The sequence below is a fragment of the Balaenoptera physalus genome (assembly GCF_965194825.1).
Source record: "Balaenoptera physalus genome assembly, chromosome: 21".
Classification (NCBI taxonomy): Eukaryota; Metazoa; Chordata; class Mammalia; order Artiodactyla; family Balaenopteridae; genus Balaenoptera; species Balaenoptera physalus.
Genome location: NC_138902.1, coordinates 34,197,727 through 34,221,886, shown reverse-complemented (window position 1 = coordinate 34,221,886; position 24,160 = coordinate 34,197,727). Strand labels below are relative to the sequence as shown.

The 24,160-nt window shown below is 46.8% G+C and overlaps 1 protein-coding gene and 1 long non-coding RNA gene across 44 annotated transcripts in view; one reads left to right on the top strand and one right to left on the bottom strand.

Annotated features, from left to right (window-relative positions):
* The window catches only part of LOC309651358, a 48,147-nt gene extending 41,752 nt beyond the window's left edge, over positions 1-6,395 (top strand). For 6 of the 8 annotated variants that reach the window (XR_014258041.1, XR_014258042.1, XR_014258043.1 and 3 more), the window contains one exon: positions 989-6,395. This is a non-coding gene — a long non-coding RNA (uncharacterized lncRNA). The remainder of the gene's footprint in view (positions 1-988) is intronic. The other 2 variants (XR_014258046.1, XR_014258047.1) reach the window with 2 other exon arrangements.
* On the bottom strand, positions 3,568-24,152 carry LOC309651352 (uncharacterized protein). 36 transcript variants are annotated; one of them, XM_082444019.1, is made up of 11 exons: positions 21,391-24,152; positions 20,357-21,255; positions 19,773-19,864; positions 18,484-18,626; positions 14,753-14,889; positions 14,387-14,469; positions 12,889-13,208; positions 12,655-12,734; positions 11,357-11,398; positions 6,627-10,392; positions 3,568-5,842 (listed from the first exon to the last, which is right to left on the bottom strand). In XM_082444019.1, the coding sequence occupies exons 3-7, from the start codon at positions 19,861-19,863 to the stop codon at positions 13,111-13,113; spliced, it is 552 nt and encodes a 183-aa protein (XP_082300145.1). In that variant the 5' UTR covers position 19,864; positions 20,357-21,255; positions 21,391-24,152; the 3' UTR covers positions 3,568-5,842; positions 6,627-10,392; positions 11,357-11,398; positions 12,655-12,734; positions 12,889-13,110. The 36 variants fall into 36 exon arrangements, 35 of the variants coding, with proteins under 35 accessions (XP_082300145.1, XP_082300147.1, XP_082300148.1 ...); XM_082444021.1 differs by having other exon boundaries at positions 3,568-5,839; XM_082444022.1 differs by having other exon boundaries at positions 3,568-6,747; positions 8,886-10,392.
* Between the last annotated feature and the right edge of the window lie 8 nt (positions 24,153-24,160).

Sequence of the window (24,160 nt, the reverse complement as noted above, 5' to 3'; positions counted from 1 at the left end):
GTCTCCTCACTCGGACTGGGGAGCCTGGCAGGGTGGGAGCCACTAGGTCAGATCTCTCTCCAGCCTGTCCAGTGGCGAGCCAGCACCTATGCACTCCTCATGAACAGAGCCTAGGCTTCTCCAGCCTTTACACCTGTCGCAGCAGTTCTCCAACCAGCCAAGGGAAGCTTGTCTCCACTATGCAGGGCCCCAGGCCTGGGATGCCCAGTCTGGCTTGACTGGCTCACTCCCAAGGGCAAGTGTCCACCCGCACAATCTCCCTCTTCTTAGTCCCCTCCCAGGGGCAGGGGTCCTGAACCAATGCGTTTCTTCCTGTCCTCACTGGTTACGTATCTTGCTGCAGCCTTGGTTGTACAGCAGCTCTGCCAGTTTCCACGTAGTTCCCCTGAGAACTGCTCCACATGTAGATGCATTTGACGTCTGTGGGAGGGGGTGAGCTCCACGCCCTCTGCTACCACCCAGTTCTCCCTCCTCTGGGAGTCTTGACGGTGCTGTGACTCGGCCCCTTCTACCCAGGTTGTGGTTCCTTCTTTATCACTTGCAGATCTTTTCTGGTAGGTTTGGGTCTTTGTCAACAATATATTCTTTGCACACTGTAATTCTGGTTTGCCCATGAGAGCAGGCGAGTTCAGGGTCTCCCCTCTGCCATCTTGGGAACTCTCTCTCTCTCCTGCGTGTAACTTTTGGTTCCCCCAAACTCAACTACTAATAGCCTACTATTGACCAGAAGCCTTACCAATAACGTAGTCAATTAACATATTTTCTATGTTGTGTGTATACAGTGCATTCTTACAGAAAGGTAAGCTAGAGAAAATGTTAACATTATAAGGAAGAGAATACTTACCATACTGCATTTATCAATGATGTACGTTTACAAGATGAGTCATCTGTCAGTATGTCAATATTATGATATAAAACACTGCAGAGGTTCCACGTATTATTAACAGTAGACATCAAAAACAATGTGAAAATTCATTTTTATTTACAGGTATAATGGTCCATGCATTGATAACGAAGCAGCAGCAATATGATGTATGTAGTGTGGACAAGGAGTGTCGCCTGCCATTCCAGTAACAAAGAACACCGGGCACGATCGAGCCATCAGCCGCTGCAGCTGCCCTGACGGCGTGCCCTGCGGGGATTCAGGAAACATTCTATGCTCTGGGTACCAGCCCTAGATCGTTAAGTGCACATCTAAAGAATAATTTCAGTGAGGCCAGATTCTTCATCTTCCCATACATACAAAAGCACTAAAATTATTAACCTAAACTGTGTGGGGCTTTGGTGTGTGTGGTAAGCAGTAATCTTTGACTAAATTCTTGTCTTCCAACAAAAACTCTATGCATCTTGGCACCTCCCTTACCTCCAGAGAGGCTGTCTCCTGGGCTTAAAACTTTAACTTGCAGCTTTTGGGTTGTGTGTTTTCCTTCAGTCAGCAGCTTTGGTGACCTGAAGGGACACGGAGCAGGCTTCGCCTGAGCCCTGCAGGGACTGGGGGGTACTGGCCAGCAGAGGCCTCTTGTGCCCACCTGTCTCCTTGGCGAGCCCTCCTGGTCTCAGATCTCCTGTTACTGGCTGATCCTGTTGTATTTGGTGGTGGATTAAGTCCTCACTGGAGGGGAGGAGGTTTTCCTTGAATTTAATTTCAAGAAGAAGTACCTGGGTTATCCCAGTTGGGAGATATTGGGAAGATTTTACTCAATTGAAAGACACTGAGTTTGGTTGGACTGGGAAATTAGGTGGGAGACTGACATGTCATTTTTCCTTTATTTGGACCTTAACAGAAATTATTGGAATAAAAATGAAGATGTCCCTTCTTCGGAGCTGGAAGCCCTGATGAGCATCTCCTTCCTGACATCTCCTTCCTGACGGCACTGGCTTGCTCAGGCAACTGGGAAACTGGTGGGAGCGCTGGAGGTAAGTCCTCATCCTGAGCTGCCGTCTGTAGAGGGAAACCCACTCATCTCAGCTGGGGACACACATGAGAGCCGGCCACTCAGTGCTGCAAGCCCCCACCATGGTCTTAGGCTACAGAAGGTAGGGACCTGTAAGAGCGCTGTAGTGGCTCTAGGCTAAAATCCAGAGGAATCAAGCTCACAAGCCAGCACACCGGCCCACCACAGGATCATCACTAATGATTCTTATCTCAACAAATCGACCTTGCGATGGGAAACAAAGCTTTCAAAACAAAAAGGAAGGACAGATTGCCAGCCTCCAACTAACACCCAGGCCAGGTTCATGTACAATATGTATGGAATTTATACCTGCAAATACTTACTTGATTGGAGAAACCACACTAAAGGAGATCACAACCTAAAATGGCCGTATTTGGGTTCTTCTGACATTCCAGAATGTTCTTGTATATGCAGCTAGTGAAAGCAGTCCATAAGATGAGACAGACGGAATGGAATGCTTATGGATACTTAGAAGCTTCTAAAAGAGGAAAGGATAAGCTTCTGCAGGAAATCAACCAAAAATTACTTTATCAACATTTCTGAAAGCTGCTAGTATTAACCCTGCCTCTCCCTCTGCTCCCCCTCATATCCTCTTTTATCTGAACCCACTGACCCAGATGCTGTTCCCTTCTCTCTTCCATCACCTCTGCCCCTTGCTGCTTCCTCTCCCCTCAGGAAAGGAGGACATTAAACCAGAAGTACTTCTATCCCCCTTTAAGGAGAAACCTTTCACAGGAAGAGGTGAACTGTCCTCTGTGTTTACATACACGCCCTGGACTGGAGCAAAACTTAGGGCTTTAGCTAAGGGGTTTCCTGAGCCTAGTCAAGAGCCATTGGGATATGCAAAGGAATACGAGTTAACCACCCAAACCTGTGAGTCTGGGTCTGCAGATCTGTATCCATTAATACAGCTACTCCTTTCTGAAAGTAAAGCAAGGCAAGGGATAGAGAAAGCAGAATGGAAACACCCCTTACCAAACTTCGATTTTCGAGTTGAATGCAAGGAATTAGCTCATAAATTACTCATTTATCCCAGAGTTTTTCCCAAAAGCCATAGCCTGGACAAAAATTCAGCAGTGCAAACAAAAACAAGATAAAATCCTAGATTATGAGGTGTGAGAACTTTTAAACAATATTCTGGCATAACACCTGAATGTTCTCTAATCACCAAAATGATCCTTTGCTTAAGTCCATTTTAGAAGGTATAAATGAGGAATTGGCTACTGTAATTAAAAAACACAACTTAGGCTGGTCAGCGTTACATACAAATGCCCTTACCACACTGGCTGACTAGCTTTTCAAAACCATTGAAGGAGAGGATACATCTATAAAAATCGTGAACCTTCGGGACTTCCCTGGTGGCACTGTGGTTAAGAATCCGCCTGCCAACGCAGACACAGGTTCAAGCCCTTGTCTGGGAAGATCCCACATGCTGCGGAGCAACTACTGAGCCTGCGCTCTAGAGCCTGCGAGCCACAACTACTGAAGCCCGTGCTCCGCAACAAGAGAAGCCACTGCAATGAGAAGCCTGCACACCGCAACTAGAGAAAGCCCATGCACTGACGTGCTGCAATGAAGACCCAACGCAGCTAAAGATAAATTTATTTTAAAAAAAAATCGTGAACCTTCAATCGTGCCAATTAAGTAAGCAAGGTCAGGCTACAGTTAACAAACCCTGGTTCAATCCTCGACTGACAGAGGAACCTAGCATTTGCTTTTACTGTGTTTAAAAAAAAAAAAAATTGGAGAAGGAACTGTAGAAAAATGAAGAAAGATTTCAAGAACAGAGTAGATTTCAGATCAGAATACCGAGTTACACAAGAATAGGGCTCCTCTGAGGGAACAGTGGGAGTCTTTCTTATGTAACACCCTGGGAGAAGTACACAAGACAGAAACAATTAAAGCCCTAATAGATACAGGGACCACCTTCTCAGTTTTAAATCAAAATCAGAGGCTCCCTCCCATGAAGTAATACTTCAGTGTAGATGGCAGGGATTTCTCCTGCACCTCTTAAGGCTCTTAAACCATTATCATCTTCAGCATTTTACTTAGGAGAACTTAAAGGAAGGCACTCATCGTTTCTAGTAGAAAGCACCCCTATTCATCTGACAGGAAGAGATTTATTAGAAACTGATGAAGCCCATATTTCCTTACTCCTAAGGGGGAGATGTTTTTAGAGCTGATTTCCTTCATCATACAATGTTTGTGACCCATGGTCAAGGTGATGCAGACTAAGATTTGCTAGGCTTAGTACCTGAAGAGTTACTGACATATGGAAATAAGTTCCACACCGCCCGTTAAAACGACCAGAGATGAGAAGAACCACGTCAGTACCCCTATGGAGGCAGGAAGCCATGGAGGGAATAACACCTGCCACCAGCTCACATTGAGAAAGGCTTCATGCCTTGCACCGGCCCTTGTAACACACTCACTCTGCCAGTCAGAAAACCTAATGGCAAGGGCTGGAGGTTTGTGTAGGGTTTGAGCTCTAGCAGTGCTATCATTACTCCTCGCCATTGTGTAGTGCCAACCCCCATACCTCACCGTCCTGTGTTCCTGAGAAGAGTGACTTCTTTTCTGTGGCCTCCACAGCGCACTGTTCAGCACCCCTGTGCGTCCTGGTGGCCGGTACCCTTTGCCTCTACTCGGGGTGAACGGCAGCATGCGTGGAGTGCAATGCGGCAGGGCTATACTCACCGTCCCCAGATACTAAGAACGTACCTAGATGACCTAGCTTTTCTTCATAAGTCAGTTCTGATACAGTGTGCAGATGATTTGCTGTTGTGTTCAAATTCTTCGATAAATAGTTAGGAAGACAGCCTGTACTTCAGAAACTAGCTCAAAGGGACAAAGTGTCCGAGGAAAAAATTACAATTTTGTAAGGCTAATGTGAAATATTTAGGACAAATGATATCTCAGGGACCTTTAATTGATGGTGCAAGACATTTTGGCTTTCCCCGCCCCAGGACAAAAGGGCATTTAAGGGGATTTCTAGACCCTGCAGGCTGTTGCAGGAACTGGATTACAAAGTTTTTTTTTTAGTGGCCCAACCATTATATAACTTGTTTAAACAAGGCCAAGCTGAACCTCGTTGGGAAATAAAACATTCTGAAGCCAGGGAGACCCTAAAAAGAACCCAGCCTTGGGGCATCCAAATTATGATTTACCCCTTTTTCTCTTTGTACATGAAAACAAAGGTGCCACATGGAGTATTAACCCAGCAACTACCCACCAATAGGATATACGGCCAGCAGCTAGCTGCAGTAAACAAGGGCTTCCCCCTCCTTGTCCCGGGGCTGTCTCAGCAACAGCTGTGCTGCATCATGAGTCACACTCTCACCGTTCTCTGTCCCCCATGCCATGGAAGCTTTACTAAACTCTCATCGCACATACTATTCAAGCCGATTAACTTCTCGTGAGATTGTCTCGCTCTCACCAAATCTCTGCCCACAGGTGTGACAAACTTCAGCCAGCCACCTTGCTCCCAGAAGAATCCGATGTTAATAATGAATATCTTTTCTATCCCAGGACTGATCTTCAGGAAAGCCCAATGGATGATCCTGATTTTGCTACTCATGGGTGGTGCGTATCTGCGAGGACCTCATGGGAGGTGCCAGGCTGGCCCTGCCATTGCTCCTCCAGTGTCTGTCCTAGAATCACGTCTCTTCTGTCCAGCAGGCTGAACTAATAGCACTGAGAGCCTGCCAGCTGGCAGAAGGAAAGCCTGCTGATGCTTACAGACGGCCGCTGTGCTCTTGGGGTGGACCAGGATTTCTAACATCCCCAGGACAGCCTATTAAAAATGGTAAACATGTAGCAGACTTGTTGGATGCCATTCTCCTGCCAGGTGCACTTGCTATTCAGGTATCATTCAAAGGCTGACACTGCTGAAGCAAAAGGAAACTCTTTAGCTGATCATGTTGCCAAGACTGAGGCTCTGAAAAACGAAAACAACCAGCTAACCACTGCCTTTCCCTTTCAGCCTCCCAGCAACCTTACTGACATGGTAAAGTTTCAAGGAACAGCACCAGAAAACAGACACCTGGACACACAAGGGAGGAAGACTGAACGCACGCAAAGAGCTGTGGATACACCCAGACGGGAAGCCTATCCTTCCGTTTGAAGCTCAATATCCTATTTTGCAATATATTCACGAGTTAACACACTGGAACCCAGATAAGATGGTATTATGGGGTAAAAAATTGTCGAAAGGCTTTTGTGATAGCTCGGGAGGTGTTTATTCAAGATGTACCACTTGTCCAAAATATAACCTAGGGAAGCCGTTACATAGTTCTCAAGGGAATTTGCCACGACCTGCAGGTCCCGTTGCGATTTGGCAGACTGATTTTATACAGTGCCCCCTCTCAAGGTTATCAGTATGTTCTTGTTATGATTTGTATGTTTTCACACTGGGTTGAGGCATCCCATGCTGAAGGGCCACAGCCCAGTCTGTAGGGAATTTATTTTACAAAGAGTGATGCCCATCTGGGGAGCCCCCCTCAGAACCACATGCTGACAGAGGAACTCATTTTACTGGACAAATTGTTAAGATTGGGCCCATTACGCAGCATTTCCATTGTGCTTACCACCCCCAGTCCTCTGGGTTAGTAGAAAGAACAAATGGAACAATTAAAACCCAGCTGGCTAAGATGATGAATGCTTATTCCTTACCTGGCCTAAGGCCCTTCCATTGGTTCTCCTCAACCTCAGATCCACCCGTTTTGGAAAACATTTGTCTCCTTTTGAGATGATCGCGGGAGACCAGTGAGACTGGATGAAGGACTATATGAACCTATACTAATGAGAAGGGGTATGTTACGTTATTGCAAGGGTTTAACTGCATTAACAGGACATTATAAGCTTGTTTCTGGACCTTATCACAGTACTCTTTCTTTAAATGAGGATCAGATGCCCTGTGACCTACAACCAGGAGACTATGTACACTGGAAAAGGCATCATTTAAAGGACTCTCTCCAACCTAGATGGAAGGTCCCTTATCAGGTTCTTTTAAGTAGCTCATGCACAGCAAAATCGAAGGTAATTGACTCTTGGATTCATATTTCCCACCTAAAAAGGCACCGGTCTGGTCTACAGAGAGGACTGCTGACCTCAAACTCCCCTTAAAGCGATGGTCTGATAGGAAAGACACACCAACGCCAGGACGAGAAGACGACGACATCAGAAGGAGACAGCTATCCCAAGATGCTGGACCTTACCGTATGATTATTAATAACATTTTCTTGATTTCTTGGACTTTCTGCACATGAATCAAATGTTTTTCTATCATGGGTATGATCCTATGCAGATTTTAGAAGTCATTCCAGTTGTTGGGTTTGTGGTCAATTACCTACATCCACTACTTCTGGTTAGTGGGTTTCTCCTCTCCAAGGCTCTGATTGGATGGCCCACAGAAAACTTTAGAAAAAAGAAGTTCAAGTTCTGTCTGATCCGCAACTGATGCTACTATGGGAACCCCTCACTTGGCCAATCAAGCATTCTTGCTCTGACTTTGGCCATAAATGAGTTTTCCCTTAAAGTTACTCAAGCTCAATTAGAGCAACAAGCTAAATTTGAGTCAAAAATTACAACTTCCTGACTATTAGGAGGGACACCCCCTCAGTTATGGGATAGGTTTATATGGCTAATACCAGGCTGTGGTCCCTTAAGGCACCTCCCTATGTTGGGAACAATTAAATCACACTGAAGATATTCAGCCTAATAACACCAGAAAATTAGGCTGGGTGCCTTAATGAAAAATGTCAGTGTATCATCATTTCCCTTAAAGATAGTGATTGATATGGAACAGACTGGGTCAGGCGCCCAGGAGTATACTGGGTTGCACCCAGTGGAACTCAGTGGTTTTGTGGCACCAGTCTACATCCCTGGTTTCTTCCAGGATGGATGGGAAGATGTACTTTATGATACCGTCAGGCTCAAGGCCACTTGTGTGCTAATTTAGAGACGACTGCAGCAAATTTACCAAGAGATCTGTATTCCCCTGGTATGATCATGTAGCATCTATTTTTATGCTTTTAGTAGGATTGGAAGATGGACCTCCCCATATCAAAGCCTTAACAGAATTCACCCAAAAGCCCCTAAATGATTAATCATTGAGGCCTCTATGATGAGAAAAGCGGTATTACAAAATCACATGGCCCTTGATAGCCTTATAGCATCTCAAGGAGGCACCTGTGCTATAATTCAAACTGAATGCTGTGTTTTCATACCAGACAAATCCTCTAATAGGATGCATTTAATGACCCACACGAAAAACCAGATTTCTGCCTTAAGTGATTCACTTCCTAGTCTTGGTGATCGTTTTAGGGAGCTGGTTTGGTTCCAGAACCTCATGGCTTAAATCCCTACTTATGACTTTATTAATGTTACTACCTGTATGATATCCTGTCTGTTTTATAAGATCGTTGTCTCTTGTATTACCCAATGTGTAACCAGGCCTTTGACAAAATTAATGATGGCTAAAATCTTGAGGCAGTCAGTCATATATGTATGACTCTATATTGAATAATTGGAATAGTGCAACTCTAGATATGAGAAGAAACAAGGAAAAAGACTTCCCAGATCATAACAGATTAGTTAGGACAGGTGATCCAGAGAATTTTAGGTTACCAACAGGGCCTAATCCAAAAATAAAACATTGGCCTATCAAGTCCTCATCTGACCTACGAAATGAGAATTCCCAGCACTGTGGGACAAACTGGCCATGAATGGAGGATACCAGGCACCATTCTGTGCTCTGGATGCTGGCCTTAGTTAAGATGCACACCTAAAGGATATTTTCACTGAGCCCAGACTCTTGCATCTCTCATGCATAGAATAGCACTAAAATCATTAACCTGAGATGCCTGTTTTTGTGGTTAGCAGGAATCTTTGTTCAGAATTTCCTGTTTCAAGCAAAAAACTCCTACGTACCCTGGCTCCTCCGTGACCTCTCAGGGCTGTCTGACAGGCTATAGTCTTCGGTACAGCCTCCCCAAAAACCTGAAGGTTGTGCGTTTTTCTTCAGTCAGTCAGCAGTAGACTGGAGCGGTTGACACGAGGGCTTCACAGTGGCCTAGCCTATATGGTAATGAATAACTCGTTACATGTTTTTTATGGCTTATAACATCAGTCATATTCATAACACAGTATTGGGAACATTGTTACATAAAAAGACATTTACCTGTGATAGGCTAATCCACCGTCTGTCCCAACTACGGGAGACGCAAAGATCTAAAACAGTAAGAGCACTAACACGTTCTTAATTTTATATCGAATACCACTTGCCTTATGCCTGTGTAAGGATAGACTAGTACCTACATGTATTTCATGCATTCATGACATACCTGACTCTTGTTTCAATATTTCTAGGCTGTGTGGTTTGTCTGAGTTTTTTCAAATTGTTGCAAATCTCCAAAAAAATTTCCAATATATTTATTGAATAAAATCCACCTTTAAGTGGACCCATGCAATTCAAGGTTCACCTGTATAATGGGCCGGAAGAGAGGAGAGAGTTTCTACAACCTGGCAGATGATTTACCTGGGCTCTGTCCCACCTGTCTGACAGGTGAGAAAAGACATGGCTACCTGGCGAGCTCTCCCAGCCCATTGTTAGTGAACCAAACTTGGGTGCAACACTGGGTTGTGGCGAAGGAAAGTGCAGCGTTTGTAAGGCATCCAACCTGGGGCCAAACAAGGAGGACGGGCAGCTCGTGCTCAAAAGACCTGAACCCCCTGTGCCACCACCCCATCTTTTAGGGGAGTGTTTAAAGACAAGGGTGCAGGAGAGGGTTACAGGGTGTGTTGCCCTCAGTGTTCGGGATAGAAAGAAGATTCTCTAGTGAAGTTGTGACATACGAATTTGTATCAATTCCCTTCAGTTTCACTGTGCCTGAGCAAGTTAAGAGTACCTGATAAGTAAATTAGGAGTCTGAGATTAACATACACACACTACTGTATATAAAATAAACAAGGACCTACTGTATAGCCCCGGGAACTATACTCAATATCTTGTAAGAGCCTATAAGGGAAAAGAATCTGAAAAAGAACAGATATATATGTATACATAACTGAATCACTATGCTGTACACCTGAAACAACACTGTAAATAAACTATACTTCAATAAGAAATATATCATTGATGCTTGATTAAAAAAAAAAGTACCTCGTAAGAGTCCTTCCATCTAGGTTGGAGACAGTCCTTTCAGTGATGCCTTTTCCAGTATGTATGATCTTTATCCAAAGAGAGATTGCTGTGATAAGCTTCAGAAACAAACTTGAGTGTCCTTTAATAATTCAATTAAACTTGACAATTATGTAACATAATTGGGATAGTTAAGGAGTTTGGGATTAACATGTACACACTACTATATATAAAATAGATAACCAACAAGGACCTACTGCATAGCACAGGGAACTCTGCTCAATGTTATGTAAAAACCTAAATGGGAAAAGCATTTAGACAAGAATAGATACATGTATATGTATAACTGAATCATTTTGCTGTACATCTGAGACTAACAACCTTGTTAATCAACTATATAATATAAAATAAAAATTTTTAAAAATTACGTAACATAATGAGCTACCTGGGAGGTGAGTCTTAGTAAATAGAACTCAATTAACAAAACTAGAATTATGACATTTTATCAGGACCACCAGATTTTTCAGAATTCCATACAATTTCTAGAATATATTAACATGTACCCATACAGTATAAACTAAGGAGGCTTATCACTCATTTGAGAATGCTTCCCATGTAATTAAACATACCGAGCAATCTTAGTTTAATCTCTCTCAGATGCTTTGGGGTTCTGGGTTCTTTTTTTTTTTTTTTCTTTAAACAAACCTGTCACAACTTCTTTTTTTCCATATTAGCTTGTCCCTTATTTTCTTTCCCATTTAGAAATAACCAGCTTTAGGACCAAATTACTTTTCCCCTTAACAAAATGCATTTTCAGTCCTCATATACCTTCTTTTAATGAAAACAAACATCCTACTTTTCTTATATACTGAAATGTTTCCCTTATTTTAGTAGCTTTACATACATATATTACAAGTTTTAACCCTTAAAAACTAATCTCTGGCAAAAACAAGAAGCAATTGTGATCATACCACCGTTTCCTGATTGGAAAACTTATGAATATATTCTACAACCTCCAGAAACATACATCTTCTCATAGCATAATTTCTTTCCTCAATGTGGTATAAGACGTGTGTCTAAAAAACCCAAACATGTTTAGGTTTTCTCTCGTAAGACAAAAGTGGGTAACCTTAGACTCATTTAGCAAAACTCTGAAGTTTCAAGTGGCCAAAATCTGGAGAGACTATTTTTAAGTAGATTTTCTAAAACATAGTTATTCCCAAAGTTCAACTCCCAGAAATCTTATTTACATTTAACTTACTTAAAAGTTCCATTGTATCAAGTTATTTTCCTTGTGACGATACTGTAACAGGATTAATAAGATCTTATTAACTTTCCTAAATACAATAAAAATTATAGTTCATGCCTCTGAAGGCATCTCTGCCTTCAGGCATCAACAAGCTTAAACTTTAATCCCAGATATTAATTTAATACTGAATATTCACAGATCATGTGAACCTGAAATTCATTTGGGTTAGTTACTTTTATATTTCTGAGAATTTAGATAAGTATTTAATTTCCTTTAAGCCAATTACATAGAGCTCATTTACAAATTAATTTTGATAGCATTTGGAGGGAAAGACATATCTCTATAACATACACAGACACCCATATAGACACAGATCTCAGTTTTCCTGCTTGAGTTAAAACTCTCCTTCCCTTTTTTCTCTTCAGTCTCAGGAATTGGAGATTGTCATAACATTTGTATCTCAAAGGCACAGGGAGAGTAAAGCAAGTTCCTCTTAGAAAGCCAGCTTCCCTCTCACTGCATATGCAAAAACCAGTCTTTTAGAACATCAAGAGAGCCCCATTTTGGCCATTTTCAAGGTGAGATTTCCTTCAGTACCCAAATAGCCGATTCAGTTTAAATAACAGACAGACAACAGTACATATCATTCACTCACATTCACACAGCTCACCTCCGGACAAACTTGTAGGTGGCTCTCAATCGGGCTCAAGAGCAGATTCAGCCGTCAGTTCCTACGAGGGTCTACAGCACGTTCAGGTTACCGGGGCCTCTAACGAGGGTCAATACCAGGACAGTCTCTGACAACAATTCTTTCAATTTCTTTCCTACCAGTGGGGTCTCCCCCAAAACCAGGACCCCGTAACAAGGTTCAAAACCAGGAAGAGAAAACAGGGTTTGAACCCATGTACCACGACACAAACACATACATACCCAAGATAAGAGGCAAACCCATTCCAAAAGGCTCACTTTGATTCAATAGCATAAAGGCTAAGGAATTTCATACCATTTACCTTCCCCAGTTTTAGATGAAATATGGTGGCGTGATTTAGAGAGCTACTGGGGCCATTTCTCCCTGGACCCCAAGAAATAATGGGGCTAAGCAGTGTTACAGTAAAATAACATTTTCTTCCTTTACGTGGGAGCCTAGCTGAAAATGTCCCAGTTTTGTTAAATACACCCTAGGGGACTCCAAGATCGAATAGAGCTCTGATTTCACATTCTTTCACACAGCCAGTGTCACCAGAACCAGACTCGTGTCCAGGGCTTCTCAGGGTCACAGTTCCCTAGCACAAGAATGGAAAGTTTCCTACCTGCTGTTCCAACCGGGGTGCAGATGAGCCGTGGTCTAACGGGGGGTGACCGGAGGCAGTGCCGGGTGACCGAGAGACTCCTCGACCCAGAAGGGAAAACCCAGTTAAAGTGGTGCTCTGCTCAAAACCAGATGACTAAGTCCTATGCCTCCCCTCTCCCCAAAAGGAAAATCCCAACCAAGGCACCCAGTAGGGAAGAACACCTGGTGTTGACACACAGGTTCCACCACTTACCAGATGTCTCAGACCAGGACCACAGCCTTGCTTCCTTCAGGGAATCGAAAGCGCCGTGGCCCAGCGATGCCCAGTCAGCGGCAGGCACTGGGGGCTGTCCCTGAGACAAAAGCGCCCGGGCAGCTGCTGGACAGGATCCCAGAGCCGCCACCAGCCAGGGGCTGATGTGCCACAGGTGGGAAACCACTCAGCACGAATGTTCCATCTGGGTCACCAAAATTGTTACTGAAGCAAAGTCCGCTCGCCTGTTAGGCACACAGCGAAGCCAATCTGACACCAGGTTGTGGTGAAGGAAAGTACACAGGAGTCCACTGTGTTTCCTGCAAGCAAAGGAAGAAAAGATTGAAAGTACAAGGTTAAAAAGAGATGTGCCAGGCGAGTCCCACCAACGTACATACATCATTGTAAGGAAACATGACAGCGCACAGTGGCGGGGCAGAGACGGAGACTGGAGACAGACACTTCCCAAGCTTGCGCCGTTACGTTTGCATGGAAATTAATACCCAACAGAGGCTGTAATTCTTAAAAAGTATACGTGGAAGGTCTATGAAATATGATCCTGTATCACGAAAAGTGTACTCGGCAATAAAGGAAAACACAATAAATTCCAAAGTAACAAAGTGGTCATGTTCTTTCTAGCACAGGACAATAAATGTCAAAACAAATACCCAAATGATAAGACTTTTTTTTTTAAATACCACATTTTTGGAAAGAAAAGAACATTACTAAATAACACTTGGGTTTAAAAGTAAATCAAAAGGGGGTTAAGAAATATTTAGAACTGAATGAAAATGAAAACAAAAACGTCAGAATTTGTGGGACAAAGTTAAAGCAATACTTAAAGGAAAACAAAATATTCAATATAAAAATTTACAAAGAGGAAAACAAACTCAAAGTAACAAGAAGGAAGGACATAAATATAAGGACAAATGAATAGATTATTGGAAAAAAAGAAAAGAATAACCAAAAAACCCTACTGCTTGGAAAGATGAATGATATAAACAAGTCTTGAGAAGGAGATACAAATAAAATATAGAACCAACCAAAAAAACTAGACATTAAGAGGTTTGCCAAAATAAAGTGTAGTTTTAAAAACTATGCATTAACAATTATGAAGTGTAGATGAAAGACATTTTTTGAAAATATAAATGGTAAAATTGCAACAAGAGCAAAGAGGAAACTTGAATCAATACACATTATAGAAACTGAAGGACAGTCAACGCTCTCATGTCACACGATACGGAATAAGCTGCACGTGAAGGGTGAAGGATGAAGAATGCGATTCCCAGAGCAACGCCTGAAAACTGAGCGTGCGGTTAGAAAGGAGGAGAATTAAAATGGAGTATGAGAACAACGGACCCACTCAGAAGAGGCATGGGCACGATGAACAAGAACAGATCAGGCCTGCGTCCACCCAGATAAGTAGTTACATTAGATGCATCAGACTAAACAGAACCATGGCTGTTGGGCTGGAGAACGCGCTCTCAGAGACCCTCACCTGCGAGACCTGCAGAGGCGCAGAGAGCCTGGAGGTGACGGGTGGGGAGACACCGACTCCGAGGAGCTTGACGGGCAGCCGGGCTTCAAGAGAAGCAGAATCATCAGGAGAAAAGAGGGACACCTCACACCGAAAGCAGATCATTCATCAGGAATAGGGAACCCGCACGATGAGCCTGCACCGGGCGACACAGCTGGCAAGCACGGGGAGCCACACGGTCGGGAGGGCGGTGCCAGCACCCCAGCGCCTGCTCAGTCCCCGGCAGGCAGCAGGCGAAGCCACGCAGACCTGAGCCCCCCGGTGTCAGCCGGGAGAAGGAGATCCGCGGAGGCCTGGACCCAGCGCTTCCACTCCTGCTGATCTCACCCCAAAGCTCCGGCCCACAGCAGGTGGGGCACACGGGTGTCCCCTGCAGCACGGCTGGTGACCCTGCAGAGCCGGAGCCCGTCTGGGTGGGCAGTGCTGAAGGCCTGGATCGGAGCGACGTGGGTCCCAGACTGGACCTGGAAACGACAGAGAGAACGTCTGTCTCCACACAAAAAAGTACTGAGCAGGAAAATAACCAACATCCGTACCCAATGCCATTTATACACAATGACAACAATACGTGTTTTTAAAGGACCATGTTCACATAAAACTTGCAGCCAACAAATACAGTCGGCGCTCTGACCGTGTCCCGTGGCCAGCTTGTCTCTCTGTCTGCAGGGTGGCTGCACGCAGGGCAGGCAGGGAAAGGCCGGCACTGACGCCCAGAGCAGCCCACCCACTACTGCCGAGCCGGCCCTCAGGGCTGTCCGTGCCTCCCGGGACCAGGACCCATCCGGCTGCCCGCGGTGCACTGAGAGCGGGCCTCGTCCCCTTCCTGCTCCGCCCGCCTCCCTCCAGCGCCTGAGTGCGCTGCCCGCCCTTGTCTCGGCGTCTGCTGGGAAGGGATCCGACGCGGGACAGCAGCGCAGGGCGAAGCCCACAGAGGACCGGGGGACGGAGCGGGGCCAGGGAAGAAAGTCACAGATCCTTAGGGGAAAGGGCCCTGCCGCTGACCAGTGGTGCTCACGTCCAGGACCTAAGCAGGGTGATGGGCCCAGTGTCCTCCCCTGAGGCCTGACAACAAAGGCTCTGCCTGCCCTGATCTCAGGAGGTGGCCGGGGAGGACACTGGTTCCTACTTGAACTTCTTAAGGGTAAACAATTCTTTTATAGACCGAGTATACTAAAGCTTTCTCCTCATAGCCCAAGAGCCTGTATGATTTGTACACTGAACTAGAAACGAACTGGCCTCAAATTCGTGTCCATAAGTTTCAGAGTTTTGTTAACTGGCCTATAACATTTCCACTGACAAAACAGTAAGTGATTTTTATTTTCATCTTCTGCTTAAGAGGCCCAGTCAGGTGACTGTTCGGCCTGAATGTTAAAAGCTATGAGTTTATTATTTGCAGGATTGTAAATGACACCCAAGATACTGAAAGTGATTGTCAACTGATGTATTAAAAACTTGAGTTTCATTTCCCAAATTGTGCGTTCTAAGCATGATTTCATTTACTAGAACACCTTATTACACTAGAACTAAGAAAGACAAGAAAAAAAATTATCACCACATAGTTACATACACAGAATCAGTTATCTCAAAATTCTCTTTTAAATTTTGAAATCTGAATTTTCTATTTTGAGTCTCTTAAGAAACTTATTGAGGGGCTTCCCTGGTGGCACAGTGGTTGTGAATCCGCCTGCCAGTGCAGGGGACACGGGTTCGATCCCTGGTCTGGGAAGATCCCACATGCCGTGGAGCAACTAAGCCCGTGTGCCACACCTACTGAGCCTGTGCTCTAGAGCCCGTGTGCCACAACTACTGAAGCCCATGTGCCTAGAGCCCGTGCTCCACAATGAGAGAAGCCACCGCAATGAGAAGCCTGCGCACTGCAACGAAGAGTAGCCCCCGCTGGCCACAGCTGGAGAAAACCCACGCACAGCAACGAAGACCCAACACAGCTAAAAATAAATAAATAAAATAAATGTATTAAAAAAAAAAAACTTACTGAGCCCTCTATGCAAACAAAATTGAAAATGTAGATGAAATGGATAATTTCCTAGGAAAAAATTTTACTGAATTCAACCCCAGTTGTGACAGAAAGCGTAAAGGGGCTGATTTACATAGAAGAAATACAGAAATTCATCAGGGAACTACCCCACAAAAAAAGGACCAAGCCCAGGCGGTTTCAAAATAGGGAGTTCCACCAAACTTTTACAGTTCCAATAGCTCCAATACGAAATTATTACAGAGAATAGATTTCAATTTTTTTTATCAAGGAAGCATAACATACCTAAAACTGATTCAGAGAGCCCTCACACACAAAAGAAAATTTTAGACCAATATCATTTATGAACTTGTAAAATTCAAATAAAATACTATGTAAAGTTTCAAATAAAATATTAGCAAGTAAAGCGGACTCTCATACCACATTAAGAAAGCAAAAGTCGACTTCCCTGGTGGTGCAGTGGTTAAGAATCTGGCCTGCCAATGCCGGGGACACAGGTTCAAGCCCTGGTCCGGGAAGATCCCACATGCCGCGGAGCAACTAAGCCCATGAGCCACAACTACTGAGCCCGCACGCCTAGAGCCCATGCTCCGCAACAAGAGAAGCCACCGCAATGAGAAGCCCGCGCACTGCAACGAAGAGTAGCCCCCGCTCGCCACAACTAGAGAAAGCCCGCGTGCAGCAATGAAGACCCAGCACAGCCAAAAATAACTTAAAAAAAAAAAAAAAAAGCAGAAGTCAACAACCAAGTGAGATTTGTACGGGAACACAGGGTGGTTTGATACGGGAAATCTATCAATACCATCTTAATAGGTCTGATATGAAAAGCTGCATGATTACCTCCAAGATGCTAGAAAAAAATTTTTAACAAAATTCAACACCCATTCTTAACAGAAGCACTTCAGATAATCTGAACAGATGGATACTTCTTATCACGAAAATACCCTAAAGGCACCGGTTCCCAGAAGGGGATATGGAGGTGTCTGCAAGGACTTTACTATCTCTGCTGTTTAACATCCTGTTGGGTATTCGCCAATATAACTAGACAAGAAAAAACAAACATGGGCCTAACAACTGGAAAAGCAGTAAAAGCATCTCTATACACAGGATGGTATTATGCTTGGAAAATCCAGATAACCGATGACAAGACTAACTCAAAAAAAAAAAAAAAATTCAGCAAACTGGCAGGATATAAATTGACATGCAAAAAGCAGTAACCTTCATATACAAAAATTATAAGCAAATACAATGGGAGAGAAAAGCCCTTTCACAATAGCAAGAAAAGCAATAAGCAGCTTAGGAGTACACTAGCCAAGAAGTGTGCAAAACCTGCATTAGGAGAAACTTGAAACATCCTGGACACACAAAAGCGGACGTGTCAGACTGAAGCCGGCTGCGAACCCTCCGGCCTGGCTATCGCTGAGCTCAGGGTCTCACGCCTGCCTGCCCTTGGGTCTGGGTCAGCTTTGTGACAACAGAATGTGGCAGGAAGGACGCTTGAGAGTTTTGGGCAGGATGGGACTGGCAGCCTCGCCTCCTGTCTCTGCACCATGAGCCTGAGAAGCCACAAGTCCTCTGAACTTGCGCAGCTGCCGCGGGAAAGGCCTGAGGCCACGTGGAGGAGAGGCCCTCACGGGAGCAGCCCTCCCGCGGGTGGCGAAGCTGCCCCGGGCCCTGCAGGGCGGCTGGGTGACCGCATAGAACAGAGCAGGGCCCAGCCAATCACCCGTGACTCCTGACCGAGAAGCGGCAGGTGTTTCAACCCACCGAGTTGTGGGCGGTTGGCTACGCAGTGTTGGTGATGGGAAGAGCAGACATGGACAAGTGGGAAGGCTTTGCTTGTCCCGGGACAGGTGCCTCTGCGCCACCAAGATGTCAGACGCCTCCAAGTTATTGCGAAATTAATGGGATCTCAACAGAAGACCAATAACCCTTTTTTTTTTTTTTTTTGCAGTTCAACAGAACTGTATGATATTACAGTTCATTTGGAAAAATACACAAAAATAGCTAGAAAACACTAAAACAACCCACAGCGTCTCTATGATGGAAAAACTGCTGGACTGACCAACGATGACCAACGGGAGAGGACGCCAAGACTAGAGATGGAGCCACGCGCCCAGGAAAATCCAGCACAAGAGGAGTGGCATCTCAAATCAGTATAGAAGACGGACTTTTTATCATGTGGTGTTGGGGCAGCTGGACGGCCATCTGGAAAAAGACAAAATTAGATCCATTCTTCACACTACCTGCAAGAATAAAATCTAAATAGACCAGAGATTGAAAGGGGGAAAAATTAGGTTACACAATTCCTCCATACCCTGGGTGGAGAGGAAGGTTTTCTAGCTATGATTCAAAATCCAGATGTAATGAGAGACTCATCGATTTGACTTTAAAAAACTTGCGTGGCAAAAAAAAAATTTTTTCCCTCTTGACAAAGATGCCTAGGATGTAATCTCTTAACAACTTTCAGGTATAACACGCAGCCGTGTTGATTGTATTTATCATGTTGGACATCACATCCCTAGTATTTATTCGTCTTGTACCTTTTGACCCCCTTCATCCAGTTCTCCCCACCTGCCCACTTCCAGTGACCACAAGTCTGATCTCATTTTCTATAAGTTTGTTTGTTTGTTTTTGAAGTATAACTGACTTCCAACACTATGTTTGTTCCTATTATACAACAGTGATTATTTCTGTACATTACAAACGGATCACCAGGGTAAGCCCAGTTACCATCTGTCACCACACAAGGATGCTACATAATTATTGACTATTTTCCCATACTGTACACTTTATAAATGGATGAATTGGATGGTATGTGAATCATAGTTCAAGAGAGCTGTTAACATGAATGAAATCTGTCACGAGGAGTGAAGAGAACAGGACGGAGGGAACAGAGAAGGCAGTGACATTTCTCTAAACACAAAACTGTTTTGAACAGTTTTGACTTTTGGATAATATTCTACATGTGCGAAAAATACAATCAGATTAACAAGAATTGGAGAAAACCCTAACACTGAATGCAAACAGAAACAAGTGCACAGGACTGTCTCTCTAATAACATGATCACCTGAAGGCAAGGTGGGCAAGAAGGAGGGTAAGTAACTGAACACAGAGCACTGTGACTGTATACCCTCGGAATAAAGAAGACAATCCTGCAAACTCTTCTCGGTTGTTGGATTCTGTCCACGGGTGGCAGTTCTGCACCTGTGTGCACATATGGACGTGTGACCCGTGTGTGACCTCACTGGTACTGTAGCCAGAGTCCCTGCAGAGCAGGACAGGACAGGCGGGCGAGGGGAAGGGCCTAGAGGCCGTGACCACCCGCTGGCGATGAGCACGTGGCATGCTTACCTCCCGATTTCCAGACACCATTCCTCATGGAAGAACCAGGCCCTCGGAGAGACGGGTGAATCCAGCACAGGGAAACACATCGCAAGGGCATCCTGTCGCATAGAAAATGGGGAGGTGATCAAAAACAGTGACGGGTGTAAAGAAGGACGCTGGGGGCAGCGAAGCAGGGACACGTATAAGGACAACGGGGAGTTACACATACCCTGCAACCTACTGTGCACAGGAGGAAGCTACGGAATAGAGAACCCACGAACCCGTACGGATAATAAGTTAAAAGTGGGAAGATTCTATTTACGACAGAACGTGGCTAATCAATGTGGGAGGAACGATGGACTCGGGAAGTTGACAGTCCGCGAGCATTGCAGGAAGAGTGGGTTTGTGAGCGGACGGTAAACCTGGGGCAGGAGGCAGCTCCGTGGAGACACGGGACTTTCGGTGTCACCGCCTCCCCACACATTCCTCGTTAATGATGAGAGGGACGATGACAACTGTCCAGCGAGAACCAGACAACAGTGCGATCGGCCACCGAGTTTCACACACAGACGCCTCGGGGCCTGAGGCCCGAGGAGGACAGCAACGCTTACCTGGTTCTCCAGCCAAAAACGTGTCCCTGAGTCCAGTCCTGACAGAGCTCCCAACCCGCCCACCCCGAGGGGGCTTCCGCCGCACAGCTGGCTGCTATTGCTCCAAAATACCCAGGCTGTCAAAGACTAAGAGAGGCCGAGGGACGTGACACCCGAAGGCCGCAGGGGTCCCGGGCTGCGTCCAGGCCAGGAGAACGAGGACAGGGACGATGGACGGGGCGGCCATCCAGCTAAGAACCTGGCTGCACGTCAGACCAAAGTGCAGGCTGTGCCGTTTCTCTGGCTGATACCAACTGAGGTTACTTAGGAGAACGTCCTCCCTCTTAGGCTCACGCACGCAGCATCGAGGGGTAACGGGACGGGGGGAAGACGGGTGAAACACGCATGGCAAAATGGTAAGAATCGGTAAACCCAGGTAAGGGGTGTATGGTGTTTTGTTCGTCTGTATTTACTATTTTCCCAACCTTCTAAGTTTGAAATTAGTTCAAAATAAAAAGTTGGAAGATAAACATAAAATGGAACGAAGAGCACACCGCTGGGGCCTCGGCTTCTGAGAAGGGTGCTGAGTCCCGCGCCGCCGCTGTCTCCTCTCCGTCAACGAAGATGATTTTGAAAAAGGTCAGCAGCTTCAGACTGGAAACATCCTCTCTTGAGGGCTAACTCTCACAGGCTGTTCCTCTGAACCCAAATGAAAGACCATGAGCACGGTGGGATGAAAACGTTCAAGGTTCGCATTTCTGTAAGTGGTCCTCCTGTGGGGCTGGGGACTCCAGGGCAGAAAGTCCTTCTCACCTGACAGGCGATCTGGGGCGGCCGGGCCGAGCAGCAGCGCAGAGATGCCCCCGGGGACACCTGCTTCCTGGGCCTCAGGCCTGTCCCCGTGACAAGGGCGGGGGAACCTGTGGGCATCAAAACTGCGTGTTAGGCAGAAAGGACGCAGGAAGGGGTGATGACTTCCTGCTCCAGGCTTACCCTCCTTGGCAGAGGACATGCACCCCCAGGACCCCTCCCGCCCTCCCAAGCCCACCTCATACCTGGGGGCGCTGACGGGCGAGGGGGCTGAACACCCAGCCGGCAAAGGACGAACTGACGAAGGTTAACCCACGGTTGGGTAACTGGCTCCAAATTAAAGTGTAAGCCATCATTTTCAGTGAATGCGGTGTTTTTCTGAGTTTTTTTTTTTTTAAGTGAATACATGTTTCATTTTGAGACAATCAAGCAATTACCGGAAGATGGAAAATGAGAGTCCTGGCGTGGCTGGCCTTGAACTTTCTGAAGCTTGGCTTTCTGCACAAAATCTGTCATGGCTCCAACGTTCTGGGCTCTTGGTCTGTCTTGTGCAGAAATAAAGTCTTTGGGGTGGACCAAATAGGCTCCATATTTCTTGGAAAAGAGCTGAGGGTGATCTCGATACAAACAAAAGAAACTGGCTGGAATGTGTCCCCTTCCAACTGTGGTTTTGTTTGAAATACAACAAGTAAATATTATGAAGGTTACAAAGTAAAAATTTTCTACATAAAATGTCAACAGGGCACTTCCAGATTAGAAGACTTGACCTTTAACACCTTTCTTTAATAACCGAGGATTTTAACGCTGGGTTAATTTTGGGAAACTTCTGACTTGGGGGGTTGGGGGCCGCAGGGAGAAAAGGCTGAGGTCACGGGGACCCAGTGACTCAGCCCCGGCTGCTTCATTCAGCAGGTCACCGCAGACCTGCAGGCTGGGAGCAGGGTCACGGTGGAGGCAGATTCGGTGCAGCCTCACCTGGGAGGGGGAAGGGGGGGACCTCTCCTTCCGCATCCTGTCAGGGCACTGATCCCATCAGGGGACCACACCCTCACGACCTAGTCACCTGCCCCCCGTGCCACCTCCTGACACCGTCGCGCTGGGGGTCAGGATGCCAGCACGTGAATTGGGGGGGCGGGGGGAGGGTACACAGACGCACAAAGCGTGACACCCAGGCCTCCACAGGCCGGCACCTGACACTGAAACCGCACGACAGTAAGAGGGAAATACACACACACACACAGTGAGAGAGGAGTGAGTCCTCACCGTGGGCCCCCCGGGCAGAAAGTCAAAGCGGCTCCCGCGGCCCTTCCCGTCGTGTGGGACGGGGTGTCACGGTGCAGCTTCCTTGCTCTGCGTAGCTGGGCTCGGCCGGGCTGCGGGGAGGGCTGCAGGCCCCGGACGGGCGGGCTCCGCTCCAGAGCACTCTGCGTTCCCAGCCATCAGAGGAAGAAAACAGATTTCTGAGTTTTTCACTTCACTAAACATGACCTGGCAAGACAACGTGTACACCGTATAGTCTAGTTACTGAAAAAGGGGAAGATCTATTTAAAAAGAGAAACATTAAATTAATAAACTCTCCCATTAGAGCAGAAATTTAGTAAAGGTACAGGTAAACTGAAAGCATCCACATGCATCCATGAAAGGGTGGGCATCACTCGGGGGTTTATTTTGGGTGTCAACCTCACTCTCACAACTAGAAATGAGTCTGACCTTCGGGGGCACTGACTCACCTGGCATCCAGTCCCCTCCTCCTGTGGCCGCTGCCCCCAGCGCGGGGCTCCAGCCAGCCACGCGGGGAACTCCGTCCCGAAGGGACAGATTACGGTGAGCCCAGGACCTGAGGAAGGAGGGCCCTGAGGGCGCCTGCTGGAGCCGCCCCCGCAGTGCTCCGATCCGAGGGCAGCTGCCCCGCCCCAGCCCCCGGCCGCACCCCTGGCCTGGGGGAACCAGGATGTGTGCACACTGCCGGTGCAGGAGGGAGAGGAGACAGGTCCCCTGCTTTGCTGCTTTAAACACTCTGAAGTATGTAACAGCCACTCCAGCCCATCATCCCATCACCTGACCAGCCCTGATGCAGACACCGGTGCTGCAGACAAGGCTGGCTGACCACCCCCCCGCCGGCGCCCAGCCTCTCACCCAACCCGGAGACCCCAGCTCTGCACCGGGAGAGTCACCCGCGGCCCCGGGCTTCCAGGTGCCAGAGCCAGGTTGCTGCTCCCACTTCCTAACTTCCTAAGCTGCCCTTCCCGGTGGACCCCGTACCTGCCCGCTGACGACACCGCGGCCTCGCTCACCAGTGGCCGGGCATCTGCCCCGCGGAGCTGCGGTACCCGGACAGACAGACACGGCCACTCCAGTGCTCTGCGTACGCGGATGCAGCTGGGTCTGGTGTCCGGGGTCAGCCGGGGCCTGCCGCTTGCTTTCTGTGCTTGTAGACGCAGTCTACGGGCCTCGGCTTTAAAGTCAGAGCGTGGCCACTGACCGCCTGCGCCACCTAGTAGCCTCAGGCCCCAGCTCTAAATAGGATCGACGGTGCCTACTTCCCAGAACTGTTCGTGCCAGAAACTGAGGAGCCCTCGGTGTCCAGCGCGGCGCCTGGGAAAGCCCAAGGGTCCACAGCAGGGACGGCTGGCGGAGCCGCAGCGGCCGGAGAGACGGGGTCTGAGGAGGGCCAGGGGCCGACGCCCCCTGCACGGCCCCCGACATCTCCGTCTCTGGCCTTGTCCGTGCACGGGCTGGGCGAAGCCCGCAAAGCACCCACAGCCCGGAAGGCAGCACCTGTTTGGGCAGCGACGGTGCCTGGGTGCTGGATCACAAGCCTCAGAAGGCCCTTTCTGACCAAACGCCCCTGCCTCTGTGGTCCTCACGGGAAGCCGGGTCGGGATGGAGCCAAAAGCACCTTCACTGAGATGAAGGATGTAGAGACTGAACCCGGGGAGAGTCAAATTCCCAGTGAGGGTCACGTAAAAATTAAATATTTTATACCTTAAACTGAGTTCAAAACCTTGAGCACGT

Bases quoted from the DNA above. Each gene is read 5' to 3' on its own strand.
- LOC309651352 (XM_082444018.1), bottom strand. From the start codon at position 19,863: ATGCCCTTGCGATGTGTTTCCCTGTGCTGGATTCACCCGTCTCTCCGA. The intron at 14,890-18,483 runs GTCAGTCCAGCA...TGTCGTTTCCAG, and splicing joins TCTCCCGTTGGTCATCGTTG to GTCCAGTCTGGGACCCACGT. The intron at 14,470-14,752 runs GTGAGATCAGCA...CTTCTCTTGAAG, and splicing joins CTGTGGGCCGGAGCTTTGGG to CCCGGCTGCCCGTCAAGCTC.